The sequence below is a fragment of the Suncus etruscus genome, chromosome 6 (assembly GCF_024139225.1).
Source record: "Suncus etruscus isolate mSunEtr1 chromosome 6, mSunEtr1.pri.cur, whole genome shotgun sequence".
NCBI classification, from domain to species: Eukaryota; Metazoa; Chordata; class Mammalia; order Eulipotyphla; family Soricidae; genus Suncus; species Suncus etruscus.
This window is the reverse complement of record NC_064853.1, coordinates 107,541,773-107,562,340: the sequence shown is the minus strand read 5'-3', so window position 1 is coordinate 107,562,340 and position 20,568 is coordinate 107,541,773. Positions and strand designations below refer to the sequence as shown.

Sequence of the window (20,568 nt, the reverse complement as noted above, 5' to 3'; positions counted from 1 at the left end):
GATATAAATTTATGTAATTCAGTAAAAAATGTGAAGCGCTTCCTGAATTTTAAATCGGAAACTTGGAATATAATTGGGTTGCATTATTAGGTGCAAGTTATCCTCTGCAGTAGAATAGATCTCAAGTATCTTTAAATAGATAATTTGGGGATCAAAAATCCTTTTTTAATCTCTCAGAGTTTTGTTTTATGTCCAGAGTGGAATTAATATAGCCAAAGAGGATGAAGAAAAGGGAGACAATGGGCTCAAACTTTTCTCCAGACTTTAAAATAACTCACTGACTCTCTTTGACATGGCCATGACTGTAGAGTCTTACAGAGTCTAAAAGTAGAGAAAGTATAGAATTGTCTCATTTGCAAATTTTGTTTCTCTAAGTTTCTTTGATATTTTTATTGTAATAGTAAAAGTTGTACACAAGTGAAAATACATGATCACTAAAGCTTTCTTAAGTGAGAAAGAATAGAGTTAAATTTTCTATAATTCAAATTTGAATTAAAAACATGCATAAACTTCCCTCTTACTTAAAGAATTAGTTGCTAGTCCTTTCAGCAAATATTCATTCACAAAAAAACTACTTTGCTTTAGATATTACAATAGGCATAGTAGTGAGTACTCAGAAAACAAGGTATGAATCCTGCCTTTGTGGTTTCAAATAATAGCATAAAAGAAATTTGATCTTAATAAAGAATTTGTTTTATTCTCACCATTTAGCCTGATGATTTTCTACTAAACATTCAATTAACATTTTATGCAATATCTAGAACAAAAGAAGAGATCACAAAAATCTTAGTAAAATTTTGAGGTGTCTATTTTATAATCTGTTCCCTTGCTCACTGCTTCAGATATGTTGGCCTCTTGTTCAACATTATTTCTAGGAAAGTTCTGTCAGAGCCTTTGCACCTAGTCTTCCTGTTACATGTGTCTGAAGGCCTTGCTCTTTCATTTGGCTAAGCTCTTTTCTCAAATGTATTCTCTCAGAGCATTTCTTTCATTGCCTCATGTAAAATGGAAAATGGAATTTTTGGTCATTTTTAATGCTCTTAAAGTGTTTAATTTTTAATCTGGGCATTTACTATTACATGATTATATTTATAGATTTTTTAATTATTTATACCTCTCATTTAGGATAGAAGCTACATGAAGAAAAGGGGTTATATCAACTATTTCTGAATTTTCATATTTGGTTTTTTTTTGGGGGGGGGCGCCACACCTGGTGACGCTTAGGAATTACTCCTGGCTATGCACTCAGAAATCACTCCTGGCTTGGGAGACCATATGGGATGCCGGGGATGGAAACCAGGTTCATCCTGGTCCAGCCATGTACAAGACAAATGCCCTACTGCTGTGCTATTGCTGCAGCCCATGAATTCACATATTTTTGAAAAAAATAGTCATACTCAAATTTCTGTTCAGCTATAGTAAAGCTTAACAGGAATTTGCTTATTTTTCCAATTAAAGGGTTAGCCTTGATAAAGTATTTGTTCTTCCCTGTAGCCCCCTCCCAGTCTTTTCAGGAAACTCTAATTTTAAAATATCAGGTTTTAGAATAATTTTATTTTCTTAATTGGAAAAATTTTCTAAAATAATTTGATTGTAAAATAATCAAGTTACTGATTCCTTACCCTGCTTGAAATTGTAATTGTACCTAAATTCCAAGAAACATAATGGGCTCCTAATATTCTTTGAGAAAGGATGAGATAATTGGAAGTTGAATATGGTTTAGTTCATTTTATTATTTTGTTATTTATATATATAATGTCTATCTGACTAGAAATTTTGAAACATCACAGCTGTGTTTATATAAACAGCTGTATGGTGGCTATATTTTATATTTAACTGCATAAAGCTTATCCTCCCTTATAAATTTGATTTTCATTATTAAAATCTATAAGTAAGACAATCACAAAATTCCATGTCTTATGCTTGCTCAATAATAATTACACATTTAGCACTAAATCTGTGAGTGACATTAACCTATTTCAAAATGAGCTTTGTGATTTTACGTAAAAGATTTAAATATCTTAGTGGAAAGCTCCTTAGTGTTCATTCAGTCCTACACTCTATGAAACAGACACAGTATAGAGAAGGACAGTAATTAATGAATATATTAGAGTAGACAGACTAAGATAATAGTAACACTGAACCAAGAATATCTTCAGCTTATGCTTAAAGACTAATTCTATATAAATGAGGATTTCTCTATCAGTAACACAGACAGATAAGTAACCCATAGATGATTTGTTATTAAATTTCCAGTCTTATTTTATTTCTTTACAAAAAAAGTAAAATTCAAAAATACTCTTTAAAATCTGGAAAAATAAATGAGAGAAAAATTAATCTATAGATTATCCTCTAAAAGGATGATTCGGGGCTGGAGTGATAGCACAGCTGTAGGGCATTTGCCTTGCACATGGCTGACCCAGGATGGGCCAGGTTCCCTCCTCGGTGTCCCATACTGTCCCTTGAGCCTGCCAGGAGTTATTTCTGAGTGCAAAGCCAGGGTTAACCCCTGGGCATCACTGCGTGTGGCCCAAAAGCCAAAAAATTGAAAAGTAAAAATAAAAAATAAAAGAATGATGCATTGCTCAATTATAATTAAGAATATTGACATATATAAAAACTTAATGTTCATGCATTCTTTCTGCAAGACCTGTAGGAGGTATGCTATTTATTCCTAAATGAGGTCAGATTGAAATGATTCTGGAAATTCTTCAAAGTGCCAGATGTTTCCTTCCCTCAACCTAATTGGATGAAGTACCCCAAATCAGTCACCCATATTATGGTAAGATGTTGAAGAGGGTTGTTCAGTTTAGACTGGAATAATGAATACAAGTTAGAGAAAACTCACTGATGTTTGGAAGTCAAGTGATGTCGTCCAATCTAGTCTAGATCTATCTTTGTTCAACTACCTACCAGCATTGTGATGTGAACTAGTGTTTCCCAGTTGTGTTGAGTTAATCACCTCAGAATCAAGGAACTGATTATTTCCAAGAGCTTTCCTGAGCAAAAAGGTATTCATTTGTTCATTACAGGGCTCTTTTACTTTGTGCTCCCTATGTGCCAATTTCTGGGGTACTTACCTGACTAAATTCTCCACTTCTGAAATCTTCCGCACTTTCAAAGTTTTATGGGCAAGAGCAATGACACGGAAGCCTTGTATTGTGTAATTCCTCAGTTCCCTTGAGAAATTCTTGGGCACTTTCAGGAAAAGGAAACGCATCAATGTAAGATCACCCAGTTCCTAAGCAAAACTCTGAGATATAGTCACTGCCTCTTCTTTTAACTGTTGCTCACAAAATATGTTTTAATTGATATGTAACAAATTCAATTAAAAACACAAACAATTAAATTAGTGTGTTCTTGTTCTGACATAAAAGATGCTAAAGATACATCAATTGGGGCCAGAGTGATAACACAGCTGAAAGGGTATTTGACTTGCATGTGGCCAGCATGGGTTCAATCCCTGGCATCCTATATGGTCCCCTTAGCCTGCCAAGGGTGATTTCTGAATGCAGAACCAGGAGTAACAGCTGGTTATGGAAAAAAATACATTAAGTGATTTTGTCAAACTGAGCTCTGACAGTTCAAATCTCAGGACTCTGTTTACTTAGAAAATATGATAAAATATTAGATCCTCTCTGTTATTAAACCAGAATCACTGAACTATAGGCTAAATCTGGCTTATAACTTGTTTTTATAAAGTTGCTTTATTTTTTGTTTTGGTTTTTGAGTCACAACCATGGTGCTCAAGAGTTACTCCTGGCTCTGTACTCAGAAATCACACCTGGCAGGCTTGGGGGAGCATATGGGATGCAAGGGATCGAACTCGGTTCAGCTGCATGCAAGGCAAAAGGCTTACCCACTGAGCTATCACTCCGGCTTCTATAAATAAAGTTTTATTGTAACATAGTTGTGCCAGTTTGTAGATTGTTATGCAACTTTTAAAGGCTTCTGTGGCATGACTGAGCAGTTGGCCCCAACTAAAAGATATAAATAAAAGATATTTGGTTGGAGAGGTAGTACAAGGGTTAAGGCACTTGTCTTTCACTTGGTCGAGCCTAATTCAATCTTTGACTTTATATATCCTCCCTAAACACTGACTTAGGAGCAGTCCCTGAGCACAAAATCAGGAGTAAACCCTGAACACTGTCAGGTGTGGCCCGTATTACATAAATAAAATAAAAATAACACTTTTTATCTGTCTTTTTGCTGAAAATTTTGTCAAATCTTGCTGTAGATCATAGATGAGACATTACCAAAGCATTCTTTTGGACATACTAATCATAACTGAAGTTGGTATGTTTATAAAATTTTTGCGGTTTATGGCATGTTTACTGAAGGACACTGCAATGGGAGGTGCAATGGTTGAAAATAACTGAGGTCTTGTTTTTACTACCAATTAGCTCATGACCAAATTCTCAAATTTGGTCATGTTAAGTTTCTCTTCTGAACTTCAGTTTTTCAACATAAAGGCGTTGTGGGTCACAACATTCCCATTCTGTAATATTCTAATTAAAAACATTCTAAAATAATCCTAGAAATGCAGATATAAGTCAGGGTAGTTACATGTACTCCTTTTACAAATACCTGGGACAAACTAATTTAAGATAATACTAGCATATGTCAGGATAATAAATCTGGACACTATGGATTATAGGGTGACCAGAGTAGCAGATTAAAACCTTTTCTGATAGTGCAGAGGCAATAGTTATCATTTAAATTTCAAAAAGTGACTAGTACTTTTGTGAAAGAAAAAAAAAAAAGCAAAGTACAGTCAACCTGTGAAGGATAGTGTTAATAAGGGTTCTAAGGAAGAACATTCAGAAAAGTGGGTGAAAGGGAGACATTTCTAAGGCTAATAATAATAATAAGATTCCAAGTAGAGAAACTAAAGTGCTCACTTGCCAAATGAGATATTCTGTGCACAAGTTGATGGCTAGCAGCAATTGTAAGAAGATAGATGAAAATCAGGAGAATAAAAGACCAATTTCATCCAAATGAACTCATTTGAATGCAACATTATTCTCATAAAGCAGGCTGTCACTCAGAGAGTACCTATGTTTATAAGAATTAGAAACAATACAAATCAGCTCAAAATTTGACTCAGAAAGATGGATTGCTGCAAAAATTGACCAATTACCTTGATCTAATATTATCTAAGGTACTTTAATCACTTTTCCCTAATAATTTAATAAAAAAAAGAATTTCCCCTTAAGTAATTTAGTGAATCGAATTGTTATTGTTTATCTTGAGGGCGGTGCCACACCTGGCAGTGCTCAGGGCTTAGACCTCATTCTTCACTCAGGAATCATGCATGGTGAGGTTCAGGGTACCACTGTGGTACCAGGTCAGGTGTGTGCAAGGCAAGCAAATTAACCATCATATTATTGCTCCTGCACTAAAACAGAATATTTAATCTGTCTGTTTTATGTTCTCCTTGCAGTAATCTAGATGAAGTTCCATAAGTAATGACAACCACTTTCCCCAGTCTGCATCTACAGAATTGATTCAGTGTCTTGGCTCCCTATGAAATGCTCCTCATTCTACACCCACCTTGGGTTTTGACTCCTATAGTTCTTTTTGTCTTCTGCTGTTTGTTTTCTATTTTGTTCTTTGGTATCTCATTGAAATTGGGATTTTCTGATTGAAACATGACAGACACTTATTGTCTCTCTCTCTCTCTCTCTCTCTCTCTCTCTCTCTCTCTCTCTCTCTCTCTCTCTCTGCCCTGTAATGATCACCTTTGACTTATCAGATTCACTAGGTTTGTTTCACATCCACCTGAAAACAACCACCTCCATCCACATTCATAATGAAGGTTTGCTCTCTTTGAGTTTTAGAATATTTTTGTCTTTTGAGAGAAGAAAGTGCCAGTTGAGTACCTGTTTCAGATCTGCAGAACCTAACCAACATCTCTGGGGCACCCTTCATGTAGACATGGAGCTGATCCTCTCCTGCCAGCTGGGCCACCACAGACATCCTCTGCAGACTTGAGGAAAAGGGAAACTGACACAAGATGGTGATGGCTTCCACAGGACTCTGCCAATACACCAAGAAAAGAGAGCTTAAGAAGTGAGCCATGCAGTGCTACCAGGGACAGTACAAATTGGTATAGTTGTCACTAGATTGGTATTTTTCTGGCTTCCCTGAAAGTGATTCCTTTACCTAATAGTTTGATCTGCAAGGCAAGGCCTTCCACTTGTCTGCCTGCAGAAATCTGTCACCTCAGTCAAGTTCACTCCACTCCTCTGTGGTACTTCTCTCCAGAAACAGTATTTACTCCAGTCCAGACTCTAGTGGCTCTTTCATCAGCCTTTATTATAGCACTTGGCACATTGTATTGCACTTATTTGCACCTATATTGATTTTTCTGCCAGTTCACATACTGTTCCAATGCAGAACCCAATATGTCTAGTTTTGAAATCACTCTAATCCTGAATGCCTAATCCAGTTATATATAATCTAGGATCTCAGTGAATGTTATTGAATTATATAATGAATAGATTCAGAAATGTATGAGTAAAACAGCTATGTATTCTATTAGGATAAGGTTAAATAATAAAAATATTAAAATAGGTAAAAGTCAAAGGAGTTTCACTAGTTTCAGAAGAAAATCTATGTGATTTTAAAGCAGCAAAACATACCTGACTAGCATTTGGCCCTGGTTTTATTATAACGTTTGAATCTGAAGTCCCAATTTTGCAGTAGTTTGCATTGCAATCTTCCATTATCTGTTATGAAATAAAAATATTCATGAGGTTTCTTGGAGAAAAGAATAAGAAAAATATCTCATTTGCATAGCACACTAATCTTTTCAAAGTCCTTTTCACATATTTTCTTTTTTAGGTCAATTATCATAATGCCATCATTGTCAAATTTCTGTTGTGCTGATTTATATCAAGAACCTTATTGTACAATGTCAAAAAGTCAGAAATATTGTGACTATACTTTAAATAATTAGAAGAAAAAGTGCTAGCTAACATCATAGACTCTTGCTAAATGATATATCTAGAGATTGGAGGAGGGCTTCTGTGGAGATACATTCTCTCAGGATAGCAGAAGGTAGTGAGTTCTCAGATGAGTTCAAATTAGGAAAATATGGCAAAGTTTAGTATTAGGATGTATAGAGGGTAGTTGCTAGGTTTAGCTGTGGTTAATGTTAAAAAAAATCAATGATAGGGCATTAATAAAATTAAAGAAAACTTGGTAGTTTAGGCATAGCATAGGATTGGGGTTAGTATAGGTGTTAGGTTTGCTGTGAATACAATAGAATGCAATTTTAATATAGAACAATTATTAAATTAGGCTAATGCTTATGTTTAGTTCTATAAAAGGATCAGATTTTGCATAGGGTTGGATTATGAATAGGGCTAGGATTAGGTCTAGGTATATATAGGGGGTTGTTGTTTAATTTGGCTGTGTTTAAAGTTAGTAATTCAAATAAAGTATTAATGGATTATTAAAATTGTGCTACATATTAGTTGAAATGGTTTTTGAAAGCCTAGTATAGGCTAGGGTTAGATTTAGGTTTAGAGCTAGGGTTATGGTCATTATTTGTGTAGGTATTTATGGTTATGTTTGGCTGTGTACAGACTCTGAAATGCAAGTTACTGTAGGGGAAACCAGCTTCCACAGTTTCATTAGGAGTCATACTCATAATAATTAGAAGTGATTAGTGTTAGGTTAGGTTTTGTGTAGAAATTGGGTTTGCTGTTTAAATACTCTAAAATGCAAGCATATAAAAATGCTCAATTTAGGCCAATTACTTTGGTTAGGCCTAGGATAGAGTCAGGTATTAGGTAATTGTTTTACATATATATATATACGTATATACACATATATATGTAAAATGGTAATCAAAATCTTCCCCAAAACAAAAGCCTGGGCCCAGATAGATTCACTGGTTGAAGTTCTTTCAAACCTGTACATTTGAAACCTGGCAGGCCTACTGCCAATATTTTTCAGGCTCTTCCAATAAATTAAAGAAGTACAAACACTCTTAAGTAGTTTATATGAAGCTAGCATCACCTTGATACTAAAAGCAGACAGAAGTGCCATAAAAAGGAGAACTACAGACCAATATCCTTGATGAACACAAATGCAAATATCCTCAACAAAATCCTAGAAAATGGGATTCAACATCTCTTCTAGAAGGTCATATATGACCAAGTAAGTTCATCCCAGACATTCAAGGATGGTTTAACATAAGCAATTTAATCAACATAAAACAACATATCAACAAAAAAAGTAAAAAGCATTTGATCATCTTAATAGATGCAGAGAAAGCATTTGAAAAGGTCCAACATTCAGTCAAGACAAAAAAAATTCTCAACAAGATCAGAATTGAAGGAACTTTTCTCAGTATAGTCAAGGCCATTTACCACAAGCCCATGACATATATTATACTTAACGGGGAAAAACTAAGATCTTTCCTCTTGCCTTTCCTGTAAGATCTGGCACAAGAAGATTTTGCCCCCTCTCGCCACTTCTATTCAACATAGAATTTGAAGTACTTGCCCATAGCAATAGGCTATGTTATTTAAAAAAATTATTAAAGGCATTCAAATAGGAGAGAAAGAAGTATAGAAGAAAGAAGTGTATAGCTCTCACTGTTTGCAGATGACATGATACTATATTAAGAAAATCCTAAAGACTATCAAAAATCTTCTAGAAACAATAGATTCATATAGTAAAATGGCAGGCTACAAAATTAACACTCAAAATCCATGGTGCTTTTATATACAAATAATGAAAGAGAAAAAACACATTATATTTTACAATTGTGCCTCAGAAAATCAAGTACTTTGGAGTCAACTAAAGAGACAAATGACCTATACAAAAAAAAACTATAAAATGTTGCTTCAAGAAATAACAGAGTTCACAAGGAAGTGGAAACATATACCCTACTCATGGATTGAAAGAATTAACATCATTAACATGACAATACTTCCCAAAACATTGTACAGATTTAATGCAATCTCTCTCTAATGATACCAATGATATTTTTTCAAAGAAATGAATCAAAGACTCCTGCACTTCATTCAGAACAATAAATAATCATGAATAGCTAAAGCAATCCTTGGTAGAAAGAAGACATCAGTTTCCTTAACTTTAAATTGTACTATAAAGCAATAGTAATTAAAATAGCATGCTATTGGAATAAAGACATTCTCAGTTAATGGAATAGAACTGAATATCCTGAGACTGACCCCCAGGTATACAACCAATGAAACTTTGATAAAAGGGGCAACAAATACAAGATTAAGCAAAGAAAGCCTCCTCAACCAGTGGTTCTCGGAAAACTGATCAATTATATACAAAACTATAAACTCAGACCTCCCTTTAACACTATGCATGAAATTCTAATCTAAATAAAGAACTTGATATCAGACCTGAAACCAGTTTTAACTTTTGTTAATTTTGGCTTCTAGTAAGCTACACTTTTACAGCAATGTAACTTTAACTTAGCCTCTTTGTGCTATCTACTCCTTGTGCTTGTCATCATTATTTTAATTCTTATAAAACTCTGCTTCAATGCTGGTTTGGATTTTACATATCATAGTCAGTAGTTTTAGAACTCTGAAGGATTGATGAATAGAATTATTTGCGTAATGAATGAAACTTCTACTTTTTGAGATATTCCTCTGTACTCACAGCCCATGATATCAATGCTCACCACCCATTCAGGGGAGAGAATTCACAATCCAGGTGAAGACTAAGGTAAAGGCTAAGAGATTTAGTTCTTCACTTGGGAGGTTCAATAGTAAAAGAGTGGTTGAATGAAGGTGTCTCTCTACCCTGTCAGGATAGCTGTTAAGATAAATTTCAACCATTCAACTGTCATGCATACTTGGCTCAGAAAATTAAACCATGTGAATAGAAAATCTTCTACTTTGGGATCTGAATTGCTTTGTCCAGCTATCAGCCACTTTGCTATTGAAATTTGAATTAGTAAAATTTTCAAAGTAAAATTTTAGTTATTTCATGTTTCAAATGTTAAATATCTTATATGGCTAATTATATCATATTCCGTGACAAGGTTTTATATATTCCTGTTTTACAGAGGGAGTTTTGGAGAATATTTAAACTGTATTTTCACTTGTCAATCGGTATTGTTGAGCATATGGGTTTGGAAAATGTTGCCTGTGATGTTCCCTGTTGAGCAGTCACAATACACCATAATAAATTAAATAAATCCTTTATTTAATGAATTGATTTAACATTGCTTAAATAGTCCCCAAATTTAATTCCTCCTGAAACCCTCTGTCATGTTGTACTCATTAACAGAGTTTTTTAATTTGAAGTTAAGAGATTCAGATAGAATCAGACTTTCATTGATACATTGTGAATGTTTTAGAAATTTCAACCAGTTTGAAGAGTTCTAATGCTTCAGAGTAATGGTTGTTTTGCATTATGGAGTAGTAAAGCAGGATAAAAGCATGCAATTGGCTGCAACTTGGATGAAACTGGAGGATAAAGTAAGTGAAGTAAGTCATAAGAAGAAAGGCAAATACTGGATAATCTCATTAGCTGCAATATATAAAATGGTGGAATAAGGGAATGGAAGGTATAAAAAGGGAGATGCTTAAATTACCCTGGTCCTGATATTACAGAACTGAGAAGGATAGAAAAAGAAACCAAGGGGTGGAAGTAGAAATAATCTCAGGTGAGAAGTCACAGAGGCAGGAGGCAGGAACCATAAACACATTGATAATGCAGATCTGTGGTTCGTCCATATATGAGAACCACAGAACCAACAAGACTTAAAGTGTGAGAGTCAAACTACAGAAACCAAACTTAAATATTTTTTTTGTCAAGGAGGCAAATTAGAGTGGGAAGGATACTGAGAACATTGGTGGAGGGAAGTTAACACTGTAATTGGATTAGTGTTGGTATACTATATGACTGAAACACCACTGTAAATAACTATGATGGCACCTTAATAAAACTTAAAAAAAAACTGTTTCTTTATTTCAATAAAGTAAGAAACTCTCACTTTACCCAAGCGGTGCCTTCAAACATTTTGAGGTCTAGTGGGTCTCCCTGGATGGTCCCATCCAGTAGGATAAGTGAGTGGCAGCTGGCCATGGCAGCACATAGTGGACTCCATGGCAAAACCTTGCCAGAGGCAAAGCTGTGAACTTCCTGGAAGCTAATAGAGAGGACAAGGAGTAAGGTAAAATTTTTGAAAATAATTTGTAGAACCAGAAGAGTATATAACTATTTGGACCGATCTTAACATGCCTCAGACCCAAATTTCCAGAACCATGTGGTCTCCCAAGCATCTCTCAGGGAAGTACTGAAAGTACCCAAGCACCAACAAGTTTGAGGTTCCCGAGAACCAACAGGGTAGCCAGGGTAACCCCAGTATCGCGTATTCCCAGTAGTATGTCATTCTTTTCCTTTGCATCGTATCCCCAGCCCACTTAGCCAAAAATTGGTGGTGAAGTCTCCAAGTCTCCTAAGAACAGTTCAGAACCCTCCATCTCATAAGAGCAGTTTTGTATACTTGGCCCTTAAATATTAGTAAGGTGTACCTTCAAGTACAACACATCTCTATGCAAATATCCTTTAATAGCTCCCCATGTCCTATTTGGTAAACTTAAACTTAAACCTGGAATGCAAGGCCTCTCTTTCCAGTGCTTATAAATTCTACAATCATCCAAGGGATTAATGCTATTATGCACAACTTCTCCAGAGCAAATTTAAGCAGTCTGTAATACCTATACTAGCACAGGGATTTACAAGTCTTTGAACTCTTGTCCACTTGAGTTCCTTAATATCTAATCAAAATGTTCTCCCTGCAGATTGTTCCTTATGAAATCTTCCTTTGAAGATTACTTGGGAATCACCTTGCCAACAGTTTGCCACTGGCCAATAAATACACTAATTTGGGGGAAACTTGGATATAATCACAGAAGACAGTTGCCACATTACTTGCATAAGGAACGCTAGGTGGCAGTACTGTGAGCAGATTCTTAGACAACTCTGGCCAATGAGATGGTCAAGATGGAAAGAACATGCTGGGTGAGGCCCCAAACAAACAGGAAAGTTTGCATGAAAATTCTATTTGACTTTTACAATTTGAATGAAATAAAAATTTTTGTTTTGGCTTGGTTTTGGTTTTTGGACCATACTTGGATGTGCTTCTGGATCTTTGCTTAGGTGACTCCTGGCTTGGCTACGAACCATATGCTGCGCCAAATATTGAACTTCTGCTGGCCACTTGCAAGGCAAGCATCCTGCTCATTGTGTTATCGCTTCAGTCCAATGAAGTAAAATAGTTTATTTAGAGAAATTTGTTTAAAAAAATGGGTGGGGGAGATGCATATATGTTCACCACAGAGAAAAAGCTGAGAGTACAGATCTCAGATATCTCAGGTTAAAATGCAGGCAAATCTCTCTGGTGGAGAAAGAAAGGAGTACACATCTCAAGTTGAGATGTGGGTCTCTCTCTAAGGTAGTAAACAGGCCTATTCTTATTTTTTTTTTTGAGAAGACATAGAGATAATTGTTGAGAGTAGTGGGGGTGGTGTGTGTGTAGCAAATTTGTATATCATTTGCAAATTTATACCATTTAACTTAATACTTAATATTGTTTTTTTTCCAGTATATAATGTTTGAAAAGCTGTCACAGCATCAATCAAATGTCAACTGTACAGAAATACTTAATACTATTGTAACCATCTTACCTACACTATTAAAAATAGATATATAGAGAGAGACTCTAAAATTTTTTCAATAAGTCTTTGACTTTATGTTCTAAAATTCCTGGCATGGATAGTCAGAATGAAAAGCACATTTTTTTTTCTTTTACAATAAACTGGCTCAGTTTCCCTTTTACTCCTCCTGTCTTACAACTGAATAGCAATTGTATCTCCTTGTTTCTACTCCCCCCTCCAAAACTTTAGAATTCATTTCTCTGGTTAATAGATGATTAGTTTAGATAAAGGCCTGGACAGTTTAGAAAAGCCTAAAGCAAAGACAGGCAAATGTGAGCGTGCAGGTAGCTTTCTAATGCCCAGACCAACATCTTCTTTAACATCTCACTGTCTGTCTGTATGACCTTGAGTCTGTGGACCTGACATCTTGGGTGGTAGCCACTGCATGACTCCATCAATAATAGCAGTTAATTCATGTTTGGATTTAAGGTAGGGTTTTAGATCAGTGGCTTCTCCACTCAGACTGGGAAGGCAATGCTTGGCACCACAGGAGCTTGAGGGCTTTCTATAATAAGGTATATGCTGACATGTTGTGTTTTGGGGAACTGTCTCTACTGAGTACCAGCTCCTATCCTTATTTTCAGCACTTAGCCCATATTTGCAAAAATCCTAACCAAAGACTCAACCTTAAATCTTCTTTCCTCCAGGCAGTTTTTCTTGATTTATTCAGTCTCCAAATAAATACTTGTCTTTCATTCATTGCTGTAGTAAGAGTCAAGACTGAGCAATCAACATTGTGTTTTCTGTTTTGATATTTTAGCCTTCATAGCAATCTTTCCCTGGCCTGTACCATACAATAAGGATGAGCACATTTGCATCATTTTATCTTTCTAGAACATAAAACTTATGAGGGAGGAGTACGAGTTCTTTAAGGGAATTCACCTGGCCCTTTACCACATTAGTCTCTCAGGAAGTCTTTACAGTTTTTAATTAGGCACAGCCTGATTTCACTCTGGTGCTCTGCTTCATTCATTCAATTCCTTAATCATTTGGCTCACTCTATTCCATTTTTCACATGAAATTTTAAGACCCACTTTCCTGTCTGCTTCCAAACTTAGAACTCAATTAACAAGTTAGAATAATTGGAAACTGGTTCAGCTAATTATTATACATATTTTATGCAACATTCATTTCCCAGCACTGGAAAGAAGAATGTGAGTGTCACCGATTCCACAGTCCATCTTTACTGAAACACCTACCAATTGTCAGCAGTGGGGATAATTCCCCAGAGGTCCAGTCCATCTTCTGTAAGAGTGCCAGTCTAGAAAAAAAAAATGGAACTGATATTAGTGCAAGATTTAAAGCTTTTAGCTGTGAGATGATTAAATTAAAAACAAATCTCTCAAGAAATTAAAATAGAACTGTATGTAAAAATGCCTTGCTTCTGTCAACTTTAAATTAGAAAAGTATACTAAAAGGGAAGAGACAGCAAGTGAAATATTACTCCCCAACAACCATGTTAATAATCAGAAGAGTCTACTTAACAATTATAATACAATGTAATGTTTTGATTTTGTTCATTGTGTAACTCCTATAAAGTGAGTAAGGTTCAGTGATTTATATGTTCAAAATATTGATGTTAAGAAACCCCAAGCCAAAGAAAACCAGCTAGAGTTTGACTTTTCTTTGGACACTGCCTATCTTTCTAAAGCAGAGCTCAGATACTTATTTTCTTTCTATGACTGCTATTAGGTTCATAGCAATTTTCTAAAAATATGGGTAGAAGGGTGACTGTCCAAATTGATAATGAAATGTTGATAAAGGTCTCTGGACTATAGAGAGTAATGAAGTGCTAAAAATAAATATTAATTAATGCTTATAAATGAGTTTTATTGTTAAATCAAGAATAAAAAGGTTGGAAGATTTGATTTGCTGTATTATCATAGAATATTTGTCAGATGATATAACAGAGAAGAAAAATGAAACTGAAATATTACTGTGAGAGATATGTAATCCACTTTGGTGAAAATAAAAATTATTATAAAAAAATTGAAACTGAGTACGACCCAAACCCTTTTTATTTGCTCATTGCTTCATAGTCGATCATTAATTATAGACCTTGGGGTCTTTGTATGGTAGAATCCTTACACCAAGCCAGAATTAGACGCAGGCCAGAGCTGTTTCCTCATTGCCAGGCAGAGAGAAACATTAATAGCAAGCAGCAAGGAGTACCCTTTTCAACACTGACACTCATATCTCTGACACAATTCTTTAAGGTCACCTCTGTATAGACACTGCAATTTCTCCTATCAGATGGCATCTAACATCATTACAATATATAACATTAGCATAATGCTTTTACACCGAAATGCTTACAATGCTTTTATTTCTTGCTACTGCATAAGTAAGTAGAAACATAGTCAGATTAGGGGTAAAATGTTCAGTCTTGAGACTGTGTTGCATCTAGGTTAAGAAAGGGAATCAGAGCTCAACCATATGGAGTCTTTCACTAAACCACAAATATTAAATGAATTTTGCAAAGCATGTGGGAGGAGTTATAGATTAAGGAATTAAAGAATAGCTTTCATTGCTTTTCTTCCTAAATAGCCAATGTGCTTGAGGTGAGTTCATGCTTGATAAACAACAAAACAAAGCTATTTGTTTCTCTTTCCCATAACTCCATTTGTAAGGAGGCCAATTTATGTGTTTAGATTCAAATCCTCTTGAGTTGTTCTAGTTCCAAAAGATTTAGTGACTTGATTCAAATTAAAAAGTTTTCTGAATGATTCGATTGTGTTTTTTAAATATCAATATTTTGAACAAGAAAACAGATAGTGCCACAGTGAAAAAGAAAAGAGACCATATTATTGCTCTATGTGAAAATGATCCTTTTGTAATAAAAATGCTGCAAATAAAATGAAAACTGAATTTTAGTTGAGACTCTAAAGGGAATAGATTGAAAAAGAAATCTTAGCAAAAAAAAAAAACTAACCTAGGCTTGGACTGAAATAAATAGCAAAGCAAAAGAGAAATTGCTTTAGAGAAGTTAGAACAAAGCAACATCAATTGAAAATATATAAGGAACAAATATTCTTGGCAGCCCAGTGGCAAATATCTTCTAAATGAAAATAGCTAGATAGAAGTTCAATTAATTGTGGAATGTTTTAATGCCAACATCATATTGATATTGTTATAATTAAAAAGGTAGAAACAGCTGTTGCTCAATCTTGTTATCTTCAAGAGTCGAATTAAGGACTAGAATTTTTATTTGCCACTTCCCAATCAAGAGTTGTTTGCACTCTAACATGTTTTCAAAGTACTCAGAGTTTGGCAGACATACTGAGGATCACATTCTCCAACCTTTTGGCCAAGGAGCACATGAGGATGCAGAAAGAAAAGCTTTCTACAGAAAGTCAAATAAATGCCCTCTTTAAAAAAGAGACTGGAAACAGATGATTATGTCATGAATATATTTTATAAAACTTCCTCCTAGCAGCTGAAGGTAGGGTGTTAGCCTTGCATAAAGTTGACCGAAGTTTGATCCCTAGCAGGTATGGTTACTGAGTGCAGACCCAGGAATAATCACTGAACACTTCTGGGTGTGTCCCCCCCACAAAAAAAACTCCCTGCAGTATTTATATTCAAGCACAAGTGAGCTACTGAGCAAATGATGAAAATCTGCATGAGACCACCACTCCCAAGGGACCTGAATCTAGAGCAAGGTTCACTGTTAATTTCCCTGTATTAGTTTCTTACAGGTGTTCATTGAGGATTCTCTTTGCCACAAAGAAACAAGAAAAAAATTCTAATAATATAATATAGAATATCCAAATTCTAAAAGCAATGCCACCTCCAACTGTGTACCAAGACTTGCTAAATTTCCTCCAGGCATCTCTTCATTGTCCAGCACAAAAAATGAGCTCTTCATCTGCCCCAGATAATCTCCTCCTTCTTCCCTACCTTCCTTCCATCCTTTTTAACCAATTTTCTCTAGATGAAATAAAAAGGCAATAAAACACACCTCTAAGATTGCCATCGGTCTTCTTTTAACAATGGTGATGGGAATGTTGCACTGGTGAAGGGGGGTGTTCTTTACATGACTGAAACCCAACTACAATCATATTTGTAATCAAGATGTTTAAATACATCAAATAAAGAATATTTAAAATAAACAAGATTTATTTTTTGTAAAGTATTTTAAAAGCTAGAATCACGACTATGCCTGCCCAGTGGGGCCCGACTGTGAAAAATTGTGAGTGCTGCCTGTGTGTGTCTGTCTACTGTCCTGTTGCATGAACCTCTTGGGAGTGGGCCGAAAAGAGGCTCCAGAAGAGCACGGTTGCTCCGCTTCGCTAAGCGGCCGTGCACTTTTTCTAAGAAAAGAACACCATCGCAACAAGAAGAAAAAATCACTAAGAACTGTGCTGGATCACTGAAGCCCAGCATTTCTCTGCTGCGTGCTCGGGCCTAAGATTTGATCCTGTGTGAGGCTTCATCCACAGAGGACTCCCCTGCCTTGGAGGCAAGTCGACCTATCCAGAAAGGGCAGAGCCAGATGAATGTGCTGCCTGCATCATTCAGCCAATCAATACCACCACAACACATAGAAAAACCCACAATACAAGTGTGACAATGGGGAAACAATGCAGGCCAGCATCAGACATAGAGAATGAAGATGACAATTCTGATGACCAACCAACTAATCAACCTCTCAGATAAAGACTTTAGACTAACAATATGGAAGATGCTTAATGAACTCAAAGAAACCATGGATCGAGTTGAAGAGAACACTAATAAGAACCAAGAAAATATGAAGATAGAAATCACAAAACTCCAAACTGAAATAACATGTCAACTAACAGGCCTGAAAAAGTCAGTAAACGAAGTAAATGACAAAATGGATAAGCTCTGGACAGGACAAGCTGAGAATAGACTTGGTGCTGTGGAAGATGAGATAAATAACAATTCCATACAGCAGGAGAGATTGGAAAAAAACACTTAAAGCAAATGAGCAGACAATGGAAAAATTAGTTAAAGAATGGGAACAGATGAAAATAGAAGTCTATGATAAGCTCAACAGAAACAACTTAAGAATCATTGGAGTCCCAGAGACCCAGGAAGAAAATTTCCAGGAAGAATCAACGGTCAAGAACATCATTAAAGAGAAACTTCCAGAGCTAAAGAATATATGTGATCAAATCCTGCATGCTCGAAGAGTACCAACCAAAAGAGACCCCAGAAAAACTACCCCAAGACACATCCTAGTCACAATGACAAATCCCACAGATATAGACAGAATTCTGAAAACAGCAAAATCAAAAGGGGAAATTACATTCAAGTGAGCATCCTTGAGATTTACAGCACAACTGTCACCAGAAACACTCAATGCCAGAAATCAGTGGTGGGATATTGTGACAAGACTGAATGAAATGAATGCTTCACCTAGAATGCTATACCCAGCAAAACTCACTTTCCGGTTTGACGGAAGAATATATGGTTTCACAGCCAAAAAACAGCTCAGAAACTTTACAGACTCAAAACCAGTCTTAAGAGAAAAACTGAAGGACCTAATTTAAGACAAGACTAACCAAAAGACACACCAAATTTTGATATAAAGATGGCATTAAATCCCAGGACAATTCTTTCTCTCAACATCAATGGACTAAATGCACCAGTTAAGAGACACAGAGTGGCTAAATGGATCAAAAAAATCAATCCAACATTCTGCTGCCTTCAAGAAACACACCTGAATAGTCAGAACAAACATAGACTCAAAATAAAAGGCTGGAGAAAAATTATCCAAGCAAACAACACCCATAAAAAAGCTGAAGTGGCCATACTAATATCAGATAATGCAAACTTTATACTCAAGAAGGTTGTAAGGGACAAAGATGGACATTTTATATTAATCAAGTGGTATATAGAGCAGGAAGAAATAACTCTCCTAAACATATATGCACCAAATGAGAGGCCAGCAAAATATTTAATACAACTGTTGACAAATCTGAAAAATACTATCAATAACAACACAATAATTGTGGGGGACCTCAGCACGACTTTGTCAACACTGGATAGGTCAAACAGACTGAAAACCAACAAGAATATACTAGACCTAAACACAGAAATAGAAGAAAGAAGTCTAGTGGATATATATAAAACATTCCATCCCCAGAAACCTGGATACACATTCTTCTCCAATGTACATGGGACATTCTCCAGGATAGACTACATGCTGGTACATAAAACATACCTCCATAAGATCAAGAGGATAGAAATTTTGCAGACTATCTTCGCTGACCACAAGGCTCTGAAATTATTTGTGCATTCCAAAGGGACACAGAAGAAAAACTTTAACATCTGGAAGTTAAATAGCCTCATACTGAATAACCAGTGGGTTCGAGATGAAATCAAGGAGGAAATCAAAAGGTTCCTGGAAACAAATGACAATAAAGACACAAACTATCAGAACTTATGGGACACAGCAAAAGCAGTACTGAGAGGAAAATTTATAGCTTTGCAAGTACACATCAGGAAAGTAGAAGGAGCTTACCTGAGTAGCCTAATGACACAGCTAATAGAACTAGAAAGTGCTCAACAAAAGGACCCAAAAATAGGGAGCCAGAAGGAAATAATAAAGCTGAGAGCAGAAATCAATGAAGTGGAAACCCAAAAAACAATCAGAAAGATCAACGAAAGCAGAAGTTGGTTCTTTGATACCACCTCACACCACAGAGAATGGCACACATCACAAAGAATGAGAATAAATAGTGTTGGTGGGGATGTGGAGAGAAAGGAACTCTTATCCACTGCTGGTGGGAATGCCGTCTACTTCAACCTTTATGGAAAGCGATATGGAGATTCCTCCAAAAACTGGAAATTGAGCTCCCATACGATCCAGCTATACCACTCCTAGGAATATACCCTAGGAACACAAAAATACAATATAAAAACCCCTTCCTTACACCTATATTCATTGCAGCACTATTTACCATAGCAAGACTCTGGAAACAACTCAGATGCCCTTCAACAGACGAATGGCTAAAGAAACTGTGGTACATATACAAAATGGAATATTATGCAGCTGTCAGGAGTGATGAAGTCATGAAATTTTTCTATATATAAATGTACATGGAATCTATTATGCTGAGTGAAATAAGTTAGAGAGAGAGAGAAAAACACAGAATGGTCTCACTCATATATGGGTTTTAAGAAAAATGAAAGACATTCTTGCAATAATAATTTTCAGACACAAAAGAGAACAGAGCTGAAAGTTCCAGCTCACCTCAGGAAGCTCACCACAAAGAGTGATGAGTTTAGTTAGAGAAATAACTACATTTTGAACTGTCCTAATAATGAGAATATATGAGGGAAATGGAAAGCCTGTCTAGAGTACAGGCGGGGGTTGGGTGGGGAGGAGGGAGATTTGGGACATTGGTGATGGGAATGTTTACTGGTGATGGGAGGTGTTCTTTACATGACTGAAACCCAAACACAATTATGTATGTAATCAAGGTGTTTAAATGAAATATAAAAATAAATAAATAAATAAAGTAAATAAAAATTATATTATTAAAATAAATAAATTGGGGGCTGGAGAGATAGCATGGAGGTAAGGCGTTTGCAAAAAAAAAGCTAGGATCACAAAAATAATAGTAATAATTAACTTTTAAAGTCTAAAAAATATGAGGGTTACTCCCTTTCTCTTTCTTTATGAGGCCCCAATCCTTAGTTTGGTACTTCAGGCTCTAGGGGTCCTTCAGGTCATTGGGGGCCTTCACTTCAGCTGATTCCCCTAAAATCAGCCCACAGCCAAATCACATCCTTGGCCCTGATTCCCATTTGCTGCAAACAGCCTCTCCACCTGGTACTCCTGACCTGTTGCCACTGAGCCTGGGGCTGATTCCAG

General features: G+C 35.9%; 1 protein-coding gene across 1 annotated transcript in view; it reads right to left on the bottom strand.

The window, feature by feature from the left end:
* ATP13A5 (ATPase 13A5) overlaps positions 1 to 20,568 on the bottom strand; it is a 140,534-nt gene that overhangs the window by 49,683 nt on the left and 70,283 nt on the right. Inside the window, exons 13-17 of the mRNA XM_049775922.1 lie at positions 13,922 to 13,983; positions 11,002 to 11,152; positions 6,645 to 6,731; positions 5,883 to 6,039; positions 3,081 to 3,198 (exon numbers count right to left, since the gene is read on the bottom strand). Coding sequence (XP_049631879.1) covers positions 3,081 to 3,198; positions 5,883 to 6,039; positions 6,645 to 6,731; positions 11,002 to 11,152; positions 13,922 to 13,983 — 575 coding nt within the window. The remainder of the gene's footprint in view (positions 1 to 3,080; positions 3,199 to 5,882; positions 6,040 to 6,644; positions 6,732 to 11,001; positions 11,153 to 13,921; positions 13,984 to 20,568) is intronic.